The following is a 17,480-nucleotide window of genomic DNA, read 5'->3' as shown; positions in this document are numbered from 1 at the left end:
GGGTTAAATCAAACAGGCCTTCTCATTTCTTTGAATTGTCATTTTTTTTATATGTAAAATTGTCTTTTGTTGGAATGAACAAAAGGAGTTATAATATGCAGTAATTTAGTGATGAAATCCTCTGCAGTAGTTTGGGTGGACACACACTAGAAGACTCATAAAGGACTAGTTTGATATTTTGGGTGTGACGTGTAAAGTATGGCACCACTCTCATGTCCGTATGCAAATACAAAGTAATCCGCTAGTTAGCTTAGCATAATGACTGGAAACAGGGGCAAACGGCTAGCCTGGCTCTGTCTAAAGGTAACACAATCTGCCTCACAGCACCTCTAACCCTAATTACAGGGAATTATGTTCCCAATTATTTCTTAGCCGGAAAAAGTGACTTCCTTAAAGAGGCTAAATCAATACTGTATGTTTAACGTACGTATCGTTAGCAATTGTAATGATTGCAACCGCACGGTGACGACAGGACTTCAGAAAATAGTCCCCCCAACGTAGTTTTTGTACGGATTAAACAAAAAGTGGTGTAACGTGTTAATTAGTGAGCTGGTGGGTGGATTTTGTTAACTTTCGAATGAGTGAGGCTAGCCGTTTCCCATCGTTATGCTAAGCTAACAACTGGCGGTAACTTTACTTACGCTTCACGTTAAATGGACAAACCTAAAAGAGTTATCAATCTCTTGCCTGACTATCGGCATAGCAAATTAGCTAAAATTGTCCTTTCCTTTAACAAAATTTGTCCCAAAATCCCAGAAGATGAAACCTTCAGGTGTGTTTCCACCCTCAGAGGTTTCACTGTAATGCAGTAAAGATGTCAGAGTGGCTTTCACAACACAGGATTGCACTCCTTGTCACTTAAACTTTTTTTTTTAAAAAAAAAAAAAAAAAAAAAAAAAAAAAAAAAAAAAAAAAAAAAAAAAAAAAAAAAAAAAAAAAAAAAAAAAAAAGGGGAATTCCACCAAATGTTTTTCCATTTTTCATCAAGTATTTCCCACCGTTTGCCCATATTTCTCCTCTTTAAAAGACGCTCAAGAAGGAAAATTAATTGTGACGGAGTCCCCTTGAATGAAGCAGCCTCATGTGCCATTGTTATTGTTGCATTATGCCTGCAGTGTCAAACACTGACCATTAGAAATGTGCTTAGTTGTGTCTGCATTTTAGGACAAATGGATTACATCTGCATGTTGAGCCATTTTGGTATTTATTTGTAAGGGTTTATTTTATGTTTTTCTGACTGAACTGTGAAACCAGGAGAGTTCATAACTCTACACTAATTCAACTTCAGATACAAACATTTGACTGACAGATTGTTCTGATGCCAAAATCAAGAGGCCTTAATTCAGCAAAACTAGATTGTAAAAAAAAAAAAAAAAAAAAAAGTCATTCCTGACAAAAAAAAAAAATCCAACTAAAGACTCATTTGACCTCAAAGTCACGAGTGATTCATATATGAAATGTTAAGAAAACCGCTTTTGTATTCATTTTTACAGACTATTTATTAAACTGTGATTTTGTAAGAAATAAAAAAAAATTAAAAAAAGTGAATGTGGTCGTGTCTTTTAACTGAAGATGTGTGTTCATGAACAGGTCACAGAAGATTAGTACAAACAACTTTTATTTTTTGTATCATTCACAATTTAGGAAAACAAGACAGCGTCAGGGCTTACATCCAGAAAAATACGATTAAAGACAAAAGCAGCTGTATTGTAAATAAATGTATCACACTCAAAAGATCTGCTTCACAAAGGGTGGGGGGGGGATTTAGTTAAGTAATTTTCCTATCACATTAGAGTTGGCACCTTTTCTTCACTGTGCAGTTTGGATTGTGTAAAACGACGTCGTGGTGAAACTGCTGTAAACTGAAACGAGGTCATGTCCTGCTGCTGCGACAAGTCTCCCGTCAGGTCTGGGGATTAAGAGGCCCATTAGAACATGGGCCAGGAACAGGTCCCAGCCAGCAGGAGGATCAGCAGCAGGACATCAACATCAGGGCGTTTAAATGACTGACTAAACCAGCCAACTTTACTGTGGTTAGCATTCGTCTCCCCCTGCTACAAAACAAACTGAGATGAACACATTCAGGCCCCCAAAAAGCACCTCGAGACCAAAACTCATCTTTTCAAAAAAGGGAAAAGATGGAATTTGATTTAAAAGATGCTTCTGGGAAACTTTCATCTATTGACTTAAAACAGACAATAGGCTGAAAACAAAAGCAGGGTGGAGCACCAAATAATTTAAGGTCATATTAAAATGACCCTCTCTGCAAAGCAATTAGTTTATTCTGTGAATGATAGCTACTAACCTGCAAGGGGGTAGGGGGTGTTCCATTTAGAGGACATTAAGAGCAGGCTGCAGCTTCTTCTAAAAATCAGTTAAATGTCAATATTTTCATAAATAATTATACATTTTTCATCATAAAAAAAAAAAAAAGTGTCCATATGCAATCGCATGATGTTGTAGCGTTAGTGTTTTTCAGATTCAGTGCTGGATTTCTTTCCACTAGTGGAGTCTCGAACTGCTTATAGTTCCATTTAGTTCATTCAGGAGCTATGTAGCAACCTAGCAGCATCTTACTGGCACTGGAAATTAAGGGAAATGTCGTCCAACGGCCATCGCAGATGGAGTGTATTTATACACATACGCACACACACTCCTCGTGGGAACTTGAACATGCTGGTAACATTTCATTAACATTGGTCTCGGCTGGTTGATAAGTTCATTCATCCGCTCGCTAAAAAAACAAACTGAGCAACCAGCAGATGAGACAGTTTCCTGTCCTGGTCGGTAGCTGCTCCTGGTCAGTTCAGTTTGATGGGCAGGTCCTCTCCGTATTTGCGGAGGAACTTGCTGTGGTTGTGGTCGATGGACCAGAGAGGAGGCAGGTGGCGAGGCTGCATGGTGGTGAGGAAGTGCTGCCTCCAGCGGCGCTCCAGGTCCATCAGGCCCCGCAGGCCCTGCTTGGCACAGGCTTGCACCACCTTCAGACCGTGAGCCACGTACGCCTCGTTGAAAATCCTTCAGGAGGAGAGAAGAGCAGTCAGAGGGCGAGCGCACACTCGCTGCCTGAAGCGGCTCTTTAAAAGACTGCATGCAACGTCATAGATGAACGCGACTATTAAAGATTGACCAGTAAAAAAAATAAACTGGCAGAGCCGAAATCTTCATCCATATTAGCTTAAAAAGGTGCCCTGCCATACAAAACGGTTTTTACTTGCATTTTTTGAAATATGTTAGGCCCATTATGTGTTTGTGTTGTGAATGCAAAAATGAACTGCTACCTCTGTCAGCTCTAGTCACTGAAAAGAAATAAGTGGAGAAATCAGGCCAATTACAAAAGCTGGTCAGTCTGACATCATGTTGCCTGAGCTCATTACTATTCATGAGCTCGCCCAGTTGGGCTGGGTAAAGGATTCTGACAGCCAGGCTCTCATTGGCTAGCTGTTAGCCAATCAGAGTCAAGCAGCTTAGCTCGTTGAATATTAATGAGAACTGGCAGAAATCGAGCTGAGTCTTCCTGTAGGCTTTCTATACCACGCTAGAATGGCTTGGCATTTTTTTTTTTTTTTACAGAGCCCATGGTAGAACTTCAAACATTACCACAAAGTAATGAAATACGTGTGGCAGGGCACCTTTAAACAAAAAGTAACAAGACGTTGCAGTACAGAAATGTAAAAGATATTTTTGAGGTGGTTTAGAACACGTATTATAAATCGGCCAGTTTTTTCTCATAACATCAATATTGGTATTTTCATAAATAAAATAATCCAGTATCCTACAGGCTTCACTCATTGCAGCCAACATATACTTGCAGTACAGTTGTAGCTTCCAACATATTTTTTTGTTTATTTGAAGGTAACTAAGGTATTTGAACAGCTAAGAGTAAACCACTGACTTGAGTCCATTACCAAGTTTAAAAAACAGAAATGTTTGTGACCGCACAAGTCAGCCCCACAAAAGTAAATAATCAAGGGACTTTTGACATGAGCAATTCACTTTGTTTCCTTACTGATGTTTGTCTTTTATTTATTACCGATTTTTATTGTTTGTCTGAAGTGGAGCCGATTTTAAAAACATGTGGGTGCTACTGGTATACATCCTAACTAACTTGGATTTTTTCCGTTCGTGAGCCTCATGATGCACAGAGCAAAACAAATGTTGCTCAATCCAAAGTTGATAAAACATCCTTCATCGTATACTTTTATGGGCCGAGCGATCACTTGTGGCTCAGGTTTTCCCGATACGAATATCCAATCCTGCAGTTACCGGCCCCTCCTGCTCTGTGGTACACGGCAACAGTGCTTGAGGGCATTTCAAGCTTTGGACTCACTCACACTCAAAAGTGTATTCCCAGTTTGCTCTCTAAAGTGTTTAAGGGTTTAGCTAGTTTGGTTCAGGAGTGGATCATTCATTTCAAACTGAGGTGAACCCAAATTACTACCCCGATATAAATGAAAACACAAAATAGAATCATTTTGTTTTGTGCGAGTGTAAATCTGTCATCACACAGCCCCGAGTGTAAATTCACCTCGTCTCCAAATTGGCGGCGTGCTGCAGCGCCTCGACCGTCAGCTCCTGCTCCTCGTCCGTGCCGATGAAACTCTTGATCACAGCCTGCAGCTCTTCCCGCCGCTGCTCCGGCAGTCCCACGGCGGTGAGCAGAGCCCGAGCCGCCGAACGTACGTGCCGTCGGTCCGAGTCCTCCAGCAGACGAACTCCCTCCTCGCAGCCCTGAGGGGCGGCAAACTCCTCTGCCAGATGCTGCTTCAGGAAGCCGTCGTGCACGTTGGAGGCGGCGTGGCAGCTTGTGCAGAGCAGCAGGATGTCATGGGAGTTGTGGTCCTTCATCTCAGTGGGAAAATGCCGCCTGTACTCATGTGGCACAATGTTTTTCCTGTGGGACCAAAGGAAAAATGTACTTACGAAAAAGAAATAATTAAAATCAGACATGTCATGTAATTAAGTTCACCGTTGTATAATCAGCTTACAAAACAGGACTCTTAGCGTAACATTTAGTGGGTTTTTCCTTTTTTCTTTTTATTTAAAGTGATTTTATAGTACTCTTGGCAACTGAAATGCTCGGTTCAAGGAAATTTAACACCCTAATGGGCCTTTCACTTTTTACAATGTACCATTTAATGGTGTCCTGAAATAACTTGATCAAGCCATGTATTAAGAAATGAAAAGCACTGGTTTAAAATGTCTGAAATGTGAGAATTTGCTGCTTTTCTCAGTTTATCACTGGAAATCTTTGCATTTGGACAAAATGAAGAAAAGAAAAAAATACAGATTGATAAACTCATTCCTAGTATAATATAGAAATGTACAGATTTTCTAAACCAAAGAAAAAAGAACTACCTCAAATTCAGATGAATTGAGGTAAACTAAATGATGTAAAACATGTCATACCTGATGTAGGAATCTTCTTTCCCGCAGACCACGCAGAGATTCTCCTTCGCAGTGAGATAATAGTCCTGTTGGGAGTCGGGACGTCCCGACGGCTCAAACAGCAGCCTCACTACAAAAGGCTCTTCACTCTGGAGCACTGGGTCAGAAGCAGAGATGAAGTCAATTATATCTTCAGAGATATACTGCAGACAATATTCCCAGTTAAACAATGGCAAGAGTAGAACTCTGAACGAATGAGGGAGCTATTTAAAAAAGGCAAAAAGTTGCAAGTTGTAGCTTAAAGCTGTGGTAGGCACTTTATTTTTGGTGTCGTTGGGCAAACATTCCATAATAACCTTTAACATATTGTAATTCAAGCGGTCTGAGAGAAAACTAGACTTCTGCACCTCCTCTCGGCTCCGTTTTCAGGCTTTAGATAATCTATCCGTGAAGGGCCAATCATAGACAGAGAGAGATCCTATTGGCTGTTCTGCGCATGCATTGCCTGTGCGACAGAGAGGCGAGAGGGAGAGCTGCAGGAGTAGATCGCTCTCCACTTCCAATCCGCCCCACCCCCCACCCCCTCTACCCACTGCAGCTTTAAACCAACAAGATTTTCTGACATGTTTAATGTTTACAGGTTGCGAGTTATCCAGTGTACCTCCTATTCCTTTATCTAGGTACCATTTGGCTTTCTTCTTGTCACAGGTACACAGAGGCTGGCCATCTGGAGCATGGAGGAAGCAGTTATCATAGAGTGGAGACTTCCTGTAACAGAGGGAGGGAGGGAGGGAGGTTGTTGAACAAAATCCTTTATCCTATAATTAACTTAATCATTTTATTGTAACCATATTAAAGAAAAAAAAAATATTGTAAAGAATTTGTAATTGTAATCTAGCATTTGACATTTCCATTGTGAAGCCCACTCTATGCAGATTGTGTAGTCCAGCCTCACCTGGCAGAATAGCCCACACCCAGCGGCTTCCTCTTGTTATTCCTTCGAGGGTCTGGGACTTGCTGATCTCCAGACTCTGGGCTTTCACAAGTGGGCGTTTTCCGCATTTTCCGCCTCCTTTCTCCGTCAGAGGCCTTGTCGTCTCCGTCTCCTCGGCTCCTAAAGGGCACGTCCACCAGGCCCTGGCAGCGGGCAGCCAACTCGGAGTAAGAGCTCCCGCTGGAAAAGTCGGGACTGGCTTCAGAGTGAAGGCAGAGGAGATGGAGGAAGAGAGCGATGGAAACTTGGGCATCTCTGGCAGCATAAGTCATCTACAGTGAACAGATGAAAACGGGAACATTATCACGGTGGGTGGAGCCGCTGAGAAAAACATGGGAAACCGTCCCAGATAATTTCACAATCCTATTAGGTTTATGAAGTATGTAATTATTTAAACTAAATTTATAAAAATAAATAAATGTCGTACTGATGATTCAATCAGGAGTAGGGCTCGGTATCATTCAAACATTTTCAATACCAGTATTGATACCAATATGGAGAATTAGATTTTATTCCTAAACAGTACTTTTTTTCCAATAGCAATTTGATAAAAACTAAAACAAATGACATTACACATTGTGGCAAAAAAATATTTCTATTAATCTTTCAGCTCCTACTACGTGAGCCTCATCTCTGTGTGTAACATGGAGTTTTTCCTGCCTGCCTCTATAATGTGTAACATAAGACTCATTATTAGAACTTGGTAGAAGCATGCTGCGTGCTTATTGGCTCGCTGACTGATGAGATTTACTCCTTTATCGAAATTGGGAATTGAATGACGAGGCATTTTTCGATATTTTAGAGGCAATTCGGTCGGGGGCCTAAAACGTATTGAATTCGGGACCCAGCCCTAACCAGGAGTTTATTCCAATCCAAGCCGTGGAAGTACGTCAACTGTCAGTCACCCAACGTTGTCTATGGAGAAAATTAAGGACTTCTAAAACCACCCTAAACAGCTCCTGACTTCACAACTCTAGATTTTCTCAAACAGCAGATTTATGCACTAAAGCAAAGTGTGTGAAAAGTGAGAAATGTGGAGCGATCTGTAATACAATGAATCACCACCTGCTGCAGCGTCAGCTGATCTGCCTCCCAGTCACTGCAGCGCAGCTCCAGGGATTTATCTAGAGATATATTCAACAGATCTTCAGCCAAAGACTTCAGACTCAGGCCATTATTCACTTTAGCTTGCCTGAAAAGGGGATACAGAATTTAAGAGTATCATTTGCATTTTGCATACATATTACAATGGGACAAACAAACAAACCAGAGGAAAAAGTATCCTGCTTTCTAAGAAAGAAACAGCAACAACCAAACCGTACCTTTGTCTTAAGGCAAGGTAGCGCAGGTCAACCGTACACGTCAGCGACAACCCGTAGTCACGCGTCAGTCGCTTGCCATCTTCATAGCAACCGACGCCAACTTTCAAAACGTGTGGGTCTCGGAGGACTTCCATTAAGCTGAGAGGAAACGGCTGCTGGCCACTGCGAAACGCCAGCAGCCTCACCAGGACACAGAGACCTGAATATGTGGCCATCTGGAGCAGGGAGACCGCAGAGGTTCGACCTTTCACAGACACCTGCAACAGGAAACAGCAGCCAGGTCAGACAAAACCAGGAGCAATTTGAAATGCTATAGGAGGACATTTAAATGAAAACTCCACCCTTCTGATTATCCGACACTAGTACAGATCTTCAAATTGGATGTTAAATGCATTTTATATTTAGAATAAGCTTTGTGCACAAGGCACTGATTTACTTTGGAGTGAATTGCTTCCTGGTCTATCAGGGTATCTGTCACTGGAGGCAATGCTATGACTCCTGTTTTTTTTAATAAAATTTTAAGTTTAAAAAAAAAAAGAAAAAAAAAAAGGGTGACTGATGTTGATTCTGACATCTAAAACCAAAGCAAATTAAGGGCTGGTGTTTTAGATAATAGAACAGATCTGACTTTCTATAGTTCTCAACAGGTGAATCATTCAGGGTGGATTTTTCCTCTTCATATATGAAAACATGCAAAAAGGTATTTCTTACGCCTTTGGTCTTTACCCATTCACAGTCGAGCCCTAGCACAGGGAAGACTGACAGCTCTTTTTGCATCAGTGGCCACAGCTGCTGCCATTCCTCTTCGGAGGTCACCATCACTGGTTTCTCTCCCAGCAGCTGTCCAGAAGAGGGCATCGGTACAGGAGGAGGCAGTTGTGTAGTCTGACACTCCACAGCCTTAAACTCCTTTTCCAGCACACGTGGCGGTTTGGTGTACTGATACTCCACAGCTGCAAAATCCTTTTCAACAGCACATGGCGATTCCACAGGATCAGCCACCTTCTGGACGGAAGGCAGCCTCTTCCTTTTTGTTCGGTAAACTTGCCATATGAGCAGCCCTCCTAAGGTCGCCCCTAGCACTGTTGTTATGACGGCAGTTAAATACCCTCGATGAGACATGGTGATGTGGAGTGATCCACAGCTGGCTGACAAATGCTAACCTAGAGCCAAAAAGCACACAAGGTCCTCAGTGGCTGGATCTGCATGTCCGAAACAGTGCGTTTGTTAATAAAAAAGGAGAGGGATGTTTTACCCTTCTTTAGTGTCAGTGGGATCCCATGTAAACTTGGCTCAGTTTCTGGGATCTGGACAGGCACTGCATCTCTCTGGAACAAGAAAGGCAACATCAAAAGGTCCTCCATTCATAAACAGAGTTAAAAAGGAACAATATAACCAGTACATAATCCAGTAATATATGCATACAAGGGGTGATGATGACGACGATCAGTATAACCAGAATAAATAAATTATAAATGATGTGCAAGTCTCTGTACAGTCAGTGGTTCAAGGCCTGGATGGCCTGAGGGAAGAAACTCATCCTCTCTGTAGTAACATTAAAGCTGTATCCATGTTCTGAGGATCAATATTATTATCTAATTTGATATTACCCAACTGCAAAACTTGTTAGTATTGGCCAGCGCACTATTTTAAACTCTGATACACTTCATCAAACCATCTTCATCCACAAATTATGATATAGAAGCCTGGACACCCTCAGGAGGCCTTCACCTTAAATCATAGCAGTGTGGAGATTTCAGCTATATTGCCACTTCAAGCCTTGTTTTTGTTTTTAATCACACCTTTATTGCATAACTCATTTTGATAGCCCAAACATGGTACATTTATTGATACACTTTGAAAGCTGATATTTCTATGTAGCCAAAGCGGTGTCCCTAATATTCTGTAACGTTAGAGGATTAATTGCATGCGAAAAGTCCAGATATAGACCGATGAGTTCGTGCTGTGCAGACAGACATACTTAACGTTATACACTACAGTTCCTTCTATCAAAATATGAGACCCTATCAAACACTACGGGGGCATCATGTTTGGCAACAGCTAACAAAGCAAAGTATGTTATAAAGTCAAATATAATGGAGTGGCAAAATTGGTATTCCTAATTAGGTCACAGAATGTAGTGCAACACCGGCAGGTCAAGTTGTTTCACGTTAGCTAATTCGTTAACTGGCTTGCTAACGGTCGTTTAGCCCGACCCATCTGCGTGATGCCAATTTACAAGCAAAATATTTACAGCAGCGTTTGTTTAACTGAATACTTAGCTGCTACATGACGAGGCTGTAGTGTTCACACGAGTTCAACCAGTTCATAAAGCTAGCTACAGCACCGAGCTCCAGTGCATGCTGTCATTCGAACGTTGAAGTCAACGTTCCACAGCTAGCTAGCAGTACAAACTCTGCTAGCGTTGACCGTTAGCGGTTGCACAACGGCATCAACAATTAAACCGGGTTTCAACTCAAATGGAAACTAGTTTTAAGGCAAGACTAACGGACATTAGTTTCTACCATTTTTTTTCTGGTTCGCTACTCTCGTTATGGTAAAGTTAAACCAACGTTAGTCTGGTTAGCCACTATATAGCAAGCCGGTTAACTTGCTAGCTCGTCAACTCTGCGGCTTGTGCAGTCCTGCGTCCTTGGGCTGACTGGATATAATAACGTTACTGCAGAGCAATTCTTCTGTGTACTAATATATGAAGTTTGAGTCTTACCTTTACGTTTCTAACGCTAGTTTAACACACATGTATTCTTGCTTCTCTTTAATGAACTGATCCATGTCTTCCGGGCTGTATTTATAACGACGCTACTGCTGCACCGGGACGCGGCTCTCCAATCAGCGCCACCTGCTGGAAGGATGGCATAACAACAGAGAAGACCAACGCAACATAATCACTTCTGCAATCTGCATCCACACAATAGGCCATTTGTTCACTGGGAAAGTTGCAGCATTGTTTTTATAATCTCATTTATCTTAAAATGGTCTAATATGGGGCGACCTCTAGCACACCCAGTGCATGTTGCCCCCCCTCTCTCTCCCCTTTCCTGTCTTAAAGCTGCCCTGTCAATAAAGGCCATAAAAGTCCACCCACAAAAAAAAAGGTCCAACATAAATGCATCCTTCGTCTTTGTGCCAAGAACTTGTAGTTATGTCAACAGTCCACTCAGTTTTAACATCTCTTGGACGCTGCTTCTCATTATTTTCCTTGATAGTCATACGTTAAGCACATTATGCATGTGCTTGTGCTAAGAATGCAACATTATTTTTATTATGGATTATTAGACCAATTATTTTCTCAATTAATTAACTAATTAAGTTAAGGAAATGAAAAAAAAAAAAAGCCCATTTAAGTTTTCCAGAGTCCAAGGTAGCACATTCAAATTGCTTGTTTAGACTAAAAATTGTGTAAAACCAAAAGCTATTAAATTTACAATCATATAAATCACACATGAGAAGCTGGAACCAGTGGATATTTGTCATTTTTGTTTAATAAATACATACAAATATTTTTAATTGACTAATCGTTTAAGCTATAACTTGTACCCAAATGACTAGTACCGGTTTAATTTAACTTAGTTTAACTCAAGAACACAGACCACTTTTCCTTTACCACCATCAATTTATTCAATCTTTTAGCTTCAATATTTCTTCAGAGAAGTGGAATAAAGTAATGAAATAATTACAAAATGGAAAAATAGATCAGATAATAGATCATATTCACATGTTTGATTTAAAAAATAAAAATAAAAACATGACATGAGAGAAATCAGACAGTGAGAGATGAAACCGTTTTTATCTCCCAGTAGTATTCTGCTGACCGTCAGAACCACAGCAGGCTAACGGAGGTCAGGGCAGGTCAGCACCACAACGGTCTAACCTGTGAGGTCAAATCATCTACTTTAGTGCTTGTGCAAAATAAAAAAAATTTAGAAATCTACTACTTAAAAAAATAATATTAGAGGTGGAGAAACAATAGATGACACACCCTACTATGTTAAATAAAAAATAAAAACAAGGTCATAACCACACACACACACAACAAAAGAATGACAATGAAGACAGAAGAAGTAAAATGTTAAGTACTGATGTGTACTAAACTATTAAAAACGGAGCACAGGTAAGAGAGGCAACCAGTTGGGCACCGCCACCATTGCTAGGTCCACGTTGATTGTTGCTGCAATGACACCCTATTTACAGTGAGATGTTGTACATCCAATCACAGGATGCAACAGACGGCAATAAAGAGATTTTTCTTCAAAAATAAAATGGAAAAAAAACAAAAAAAAAACACAGAAGTAAAGCAGCTGTCCCTTCAAAAAATCTCTTTACATCACATTAAAAATTAGCACTGCTGTAAGCTGTGTGTACAGTATAGATTCTTTATAGATATATATATATATTCATGTATAATATATACGATAATTTCTTGTATACATGAACATCATTTTGTCTCATTGTAGCTAGCCTGTGCCTTTGGCACGATTACTTACAACTCTTCTGTTAGGTTCCAAAGCTATTTAAAATATACTTAATGCATAAAAATAAAGATTTTGGCATTTTGTCTCACTTCATTCTTCTGATTGGGAAGTTATTAATAAGAACTTCTCATCTGGAAGCTGAGTTCTCTCAGTGCTGCAGCTCCTCTGCCAGGGGAGGCTAAGGTCTCGTCCTGTCAACAGGGGAGCGCTGGGAGCAGGACCGAGCCGAGGCGGGCCGGGGACGGGAGTCACCACACCTTGGGTGGGCGCGTGGGGGCTGACAGGGGGCTGGGTGCGGCTCGGTGCAGATTTTCCACAGGGTGATGACGACCTTGCGCTGCACAGCACAAACAAAACAATACAGACAATGCTAATGAAATGCCTGGGGAGCTGCGCCCTCGTTAAACAGCAACCGGTTTGGGTTTTTTTTCCCCTCCCGTCGCTGCTGTGCAGAGTTCTGCTCCCTGTTGATTCACCCGTTGCTCTCCACTGGCTCCTGGTTCTTTTCGGTCCTGCTGAGCTTGTCCACTGAAACCGAGATGAAGAGAGGCAGGAGGACGTTCCCATTTTCTTCTTTAGTCAATCATACATCTGCACTCCCCAGCTAAAATGGCGTCCTTATTGTCCAGTGCTTTCCAATCTGAAACACAGTCTTCAGAGCTGGATTTCAAAGGTCTTGTGCAGCTCAGTGGAGAAAGGATTTGTCGGGGAGGCTGTGGTGCGCTGGCGCGAGCGGCTCTCCAGGGCTGCCCACTGGGCCTCAAAGGCATCTTCCTGCGGCTGTGGGGGCGGCTGGGTGGCTGGGGAGGATGGAGCGAGTTGGGACGGAGCAGCCCAACTGTCTGCCCCGTTAAAGGTCACACTACCGTTGGATGGCTGGAGGGGAGCAGGGTTCACTGCATTTAATTGCGGGTGTTTGATGAACGGGCTGAGGTTGCCGACAGCCTGGGGATCGTGCTGCGGGGTCGTGGAGGCCGAGACGGGGAACGGCTGCGGTTGTGTGGCCGAGCCGAACACGTTAGCCACCATCTGCGAAGGAGTGATGCCGACCACGGGCACGCTGGGCTGAGGGAACGGCAGCCCGTTGGGCATCGGGTAGGAAGCTGGGGCCTGAGCGTGGAAGGCCGGCTGGCGAGGGGGCAACATGGGCACGGCCGAGGGCAGAGAGGACACGAAGGCCACCGGGGGAACCGACGGCACAGGCATCGCCACAGGGGCGGCGAACGGCTGGGTGGGCGGCGGGGCTGCGGCCACCATGGGGTTAGGCTGCGGGACTCGGACAGACTTGGTGACTTCTTCTAGCCAGCGGTCTGCTTCCGATGGCGTGCGTTTGTGGGAGGACGTGGATGGGGAGGATGTGGGGGGGACCACTATCACCGGAGTAGGGGATGACCAGTTACTTCCTGTTGGCAGAAAGTGCACAGAAAGGCAAAACACAGTAAGTGAATACACATCGAACACACATTTAATTGGGAGAACAACAGCAACAGTTCATCAGTTAGACAGAAAGAAATACAGATAACGTTTAGGGTTGCAAGTTGCAAATAACAGTAAAGATTCATCCTCTCAGGTCACAGCTATTACTGGTTTAAAGGAATAGTTTGACATTTTGGGAAATAGGCTAGAGCCGGGCAATATATCGATATAATATATCATTTTGGATATCGTAATATGGCGTATTAAAGGCTGCATTACAGTAAAGTGATGTCATTTTCTGAACTTCCCAGACTGTTGTAGCTGTTCGATTATTTGCCTTTACCCACTTAGTCATTATATCCACATTACTGATGATTATTTATAGAAATTCTCATTGTGTAAATATTTTGTGAAAGCACCGATCGTCAACACTACAATATCGTTGCGGTATCGATATCGAGGTATTTGTTCAAAAACATTGTGATATTTGATTTTCTCCACATCGCCCAGCTCTAAAATAGGCTCATCGGTTTTCTGGTGAAGAAGATCGATACCACTCTCATATTTGTCTGTTAAATATAAGGCTACAGCCAGCAGCCGGTTATTTTAGCTTAGTTTAGCTCAACATAAAGATTGGAAACGGGGAACAGCTGATTTAGGAAAGTCTGACGACAATTCATTTTGTATTATACAATGAAAGTATAGGAACTTGTCTTGGTGTCACCAACAATTTATTGACACCAGTCTATGATTGACACCAAGTTATTGGGTCCCCAGCTTCAGAAACATGATGCGAAAATGTGAGGACCTTCGACTTTTGCAATAATTCATAAAGGTGCATTGTAATATCCATATGCCTTATTTTTTATTAGTCAACTCTTAGTGCACCCTGTGACATGCAAACTTGTCAATTTAGCCTCGCCGAAGTGCTGCTTACCTGGCTGTGCTGAGGCCGGGGCCCCTGCTGGGGTCTTAGCCCAGGGGTTAGTGTCTCGAGCGGGCAGAGCAGGGGGCAGAACTGGGGGGTTAGCAGTAGTAGCAGCAGCAGCAGCAACAACAGAGAAGGCAGGAGCTGTGCCGTTCACTACAGCAGATAAGAGACCAAAGCTAGTACAAGCAAGCTTATGTGTCGGCTGACCAGGACCGATCTATTGTTAGACATGCACAATATGACCGTGCAGTTAATTAGCAGTCTTCATAAGTGCAAATCAAACATATAAAATAAATGTTACAATTCTAGTTAAAATATGAGCAGGCACACATTCTCTGACTACAAAGTTAAACTGCAAGCAACACAATCTTCACTGGAAGTCTATTCGTTTTCAACAGAGATGAGTGACAGCCAAAATGTGGGCAATGAATAAGACTGTTGGCCAGAGAAGTTCGCCACAGATAACCTTTTATTTGTTTTTTGTTTTTTTTATCTGCAGCGCAAAACCAATGTATTAGTGTGTGCTTCCTAATTCCCTGACTGATTTGTGGCAGTTTTGTCTAGCAAGTGCAAAACTGATAATATGTTGATTACAGTCATTCTAAGCTAATATTTTTGTAGATACAAGAAGCTAAAACCTGTTAATAGAATTGTTTGTCAGCTATTTCTAACTATAACTGTGAACTATTTAATAAAACGTCATGACAGTAAAGTACCAGAGCAGCAGAAATATGCGATTTGTTTATATAAAACGTTGTAGTTGAATCCCACCACACACAGCTGTCCAGAACACAATAACCCATCGACTGAGTTCATCCCAGTGCGGATGGCCAGTTACACATGCTAGATATTAAGGGTTTAAGAAGAGGTTTAGCTGATGTTACCTGGTGCTACAGGAGACTGTGGGGATGAAGCGGGTTTGGGCATTGGTGCTGAGGAGAAGGGGTCCTCTGGGGGTCCACTGAACGCTGAGGCTATCTGAGTGCACAGCGAGCTGATGCTGTCACTTTCTCCTTCTACCTCAGGGACTGGAGGGCAAACGCCAGAGAAAAGTTAAATCGAAGCAAATATAAAAAGGCATAGAAGATAGGACAGAATTCATCTCTGAGATTGTCTTCATGTCATAGTTTTTCTTGTTTCTACAATAATGTATATTACTAATCCAACTCAAGAAGACGACTTTCGTTTCTGATATTCCATCTTCAGGGTGGATTTTTGCTAGGGCTGCACAATAATCGCAATTTTATCGAAATCATAAGGGACTAGCGCAATATTCAAATCGCAGAGGGGGCGGGGCGCAATATTAGTTAAAGGCAAAATATGTGTCAAAACCGTTCTGAATTAAGTATTACTGTGGAGCTGCAGAGACGTCTCATCCTACAAATCCTATCCTACAGGCTAAAGAAAAAAATCTTTGTTTGGTCCAGATCCTCGCAAAAATCACACTATAAATCATTTTAATTGGAATATTTTTCAATTAAAAGAAGACTATTGATACAAAAATGATCATTCCTTCCAATATCGTGAATCGTATCGCAATATCAGTCAAAATAATCGCAATGAGATATTTTCCTCATATCGTGCAGCCCTAATTTTTTGCAAATACAGACAGTTGCGCGTGAAGGTAATTAGCAGGTTGTGTAGAACAACAGAGGAGCTGAGGCCACGTACAGTTGGATCAGGAAACCACACTCACCTGTATTCTTCATGGGAAAGTCGGACTTGCGCTGCATGGTGGAGGGCAGCTCGTTCATGCGCAGGGACATCTGTCGTTTGAAGGGAGAGGTCTTCTGACTGAGGGCCGGGAAGCCTCGGAAGGAGCCCTGCCTGGCCAGAGCCTCTGCCGGCGCATGTCTGCGTGGTATCACCTGGGGTCCCAGGGTGGACATAGAGAGAGGTGGGGAGGACGAGGGGGATGGGGAGCCTCCCGTCTGGTGTGCGGAGGAGTTTGTCACACTGGCGGCCCCGTTCCCAGCTACCTTCACATCGGTCTCTGCTATCAGAGAAGGGCAACGTTCAAGCAATGAAGCCACAATGAGCAAATGAAGCAATAACATTAGCTGGAAGTGGAAGTATAAATAAATAAATAAATAATAAAGACCTAATTTGAACAGGACGACCTGTTTCCCAGGTCAGGGAATAACAGTCTCTAGATGAGACTACTTATTAGGGCTGTAAATCGTTTTATCACAATACGATATTATATTGATTCTTAGGACAACAATACAATATTTACTGATATCACAATGTCTGCCACGATACGATTTCGATTCGATACAATTCAGGGGCCTGCGACCGATATGAGATGATACCATAAGCCTATTTAACACAATCTTAAATTTATATATTTACAAAAAGTGACTAAAATATGATTTGACAATTTCATTACTAAGCTCTTCCAGAGATTCAAATTAAACATTGTACATTCAGATAATGAGGAGTTGAACAGTGCACATGATCAGACTTGTTCCATGGACAGATACCCAGGAAAGCTAATGCTATTCGCTCCGACAGTTCCCACCCTCTTTTTCTCTGAATTTCAGTTCTTGCCGTCTGGCTCCCGTCTGAAGATGTCCACCTTTCAGGAGTAACAGGTACAAGTACTCCTTTATACCTGCAGCTATTTCCCTCTTGAATATGGGTCAGGGGAGGAGTCATCTTAGAACTCGTGGCCACTTTATTTCTTTTCTTTCTTTAATTTCTTGGTTGGTTATAAATTCCAGTCCGTTGACTGTGTGTTGAGGACGTCAGAAAAACGTGACACATAAAAGGCGAATTTCAAGTGAACGCAACGTCTGTGTTGTTTTTCAGACGACGGCAGCTATAGACTGTTGTTGGAATCCTCTCCAGTGAAATACAGACACACTTCTACACTGTTTAGCTATCAGCATTTTAACTGTGTTTACTCCAGCTGCTAGCTAACTGTAGGCTAACGT

The 17,480-nt window shown here is 42.3% G+C and overlaps 2 protein-coding genes across 9 annotated transcripts in view; both read right to left on the bottom strand.

The window, feature by feature from the left end:
- Nucleotides 1–1,600: 1,600 nt before the first annotated feature.
- Nucleotides 1,601–10,563, bottom strand: exd2 (exonuclease 3'-5' domain containing 2). 2 transcript variants are annotated; one of them, XM_039786007.1, is made up of 10 exons: nt 10,433–10,563; nt 8,960–9,032; nt 8,416–8,867; nt 7,705–7,961; nt 7,448–7,574; nt 6,344–6,654; nt 6,050–6,156; nt 5,410–5,545; nt 4,529–4,894; nt 1,601–3,018 (listed from the first exon to the last, which is right to left on the bottom strand). In XM_039786007.1, the coding sequence occupies exons 3-10, from the start codon at nt 8,824–8,826 to the stop codon at nt 2,802–2,804; spliced, it is 1,932 nt and encodes a 643-aa protein (XP_039641941.1). In that variant the 5' UTR covers nt 8,827–8,867; nt 8,960–9,032; nt 10,433–10,563; the 3' UTR covers nt 1,601–2,801. The 2 variants fall into 2 exon arrangements, with proteins under 2 accessions (XP_039641941.1, XP_039641942.1); XM_039786008.1 differs by having other exon boundaries at nt 8,431–8,867.
- A 755-nt stretch (nt 10,564–11,318) lies between these two features.
- The window catches only part of numb (NUMB endocytic adaptor protein), a 51,190-nt gene continuing 45,028 nt past the window's right edge, over nt 11,319–17,480 (bottom strand). For 2 of the 7 annotated variants that reach the window (XM_039785881.1, XM_039785883.1), the window contains 4 exons: nt 16,241–16,540; nt 15,429–15,572; nt 14,551–14,697; nt 11,319–13,600 (listed from right to left, as the gene is read on the bottom strand). In XM_039785881.1, the coding sequence (XP_039641815.1) occupies nt 12,852–13,600; nt 14,551–14,697; nt 15,429–15,572; nt 16,241–16,540 (1,340 nt within the window). In that variant the 3' untranslated portion in view covers nt 11,319–12,851. The remainder of the gene's footprint in view (nt 13,601–14,550; nt 14,698–15,428; nt 15,573–16,240; nt 16,541–17,480) is intronic. The other 5 variants (XM_039785882.1, XM_039785884.1, XM_039785885.1 and 2 more) reach the window with 3 other exon arrangements.

The sequence above is a fragment of the Perca fluviatilis genome, chromosome 20, assembly GCF_010015445.1.
Source record: "Perca fluviatilis chromosome 20, GENO_Pfluv_1.0, whole genome shotgun sequence".
NCBI lineage: Eukaryota > Metazoa > Chordata > Actinopteri > Perciformes > Percidae > Perca > Perca fluviatilis.
Note: the sequence above shows the minus strand (reverse complement) of the source record. Positions and strands in the feature narration are given on the sequence as shown.

What these genes read in the sequence shown, in the direction of transcription:
- exd2 (XM_039786007.1), bottom strand. Translation starts at nt 8,826, where the DNA reads ATGTCTCATCGAGGGTATTTAACTGCCGTCATAACAACAGTGCTAGGG. An exon ending in AATGGGTAAAGACCAAAGGC is followed by an intron (nt 7,962 to 8,415) that starts GTAAGAAATACC and finishes TTCCTGTTGCAG; the next exon opens with GTGTCTGTGAAAGGTCGAAC. An exon ending in AAAGAAGATTCCTACATCAG is followed by an intron (nt 4,895 to 5,409) that starts GTATGACATGTT and finishes TTGGTCCCACAG; the next exon opens with GAAAAACATTGTGCCACATG.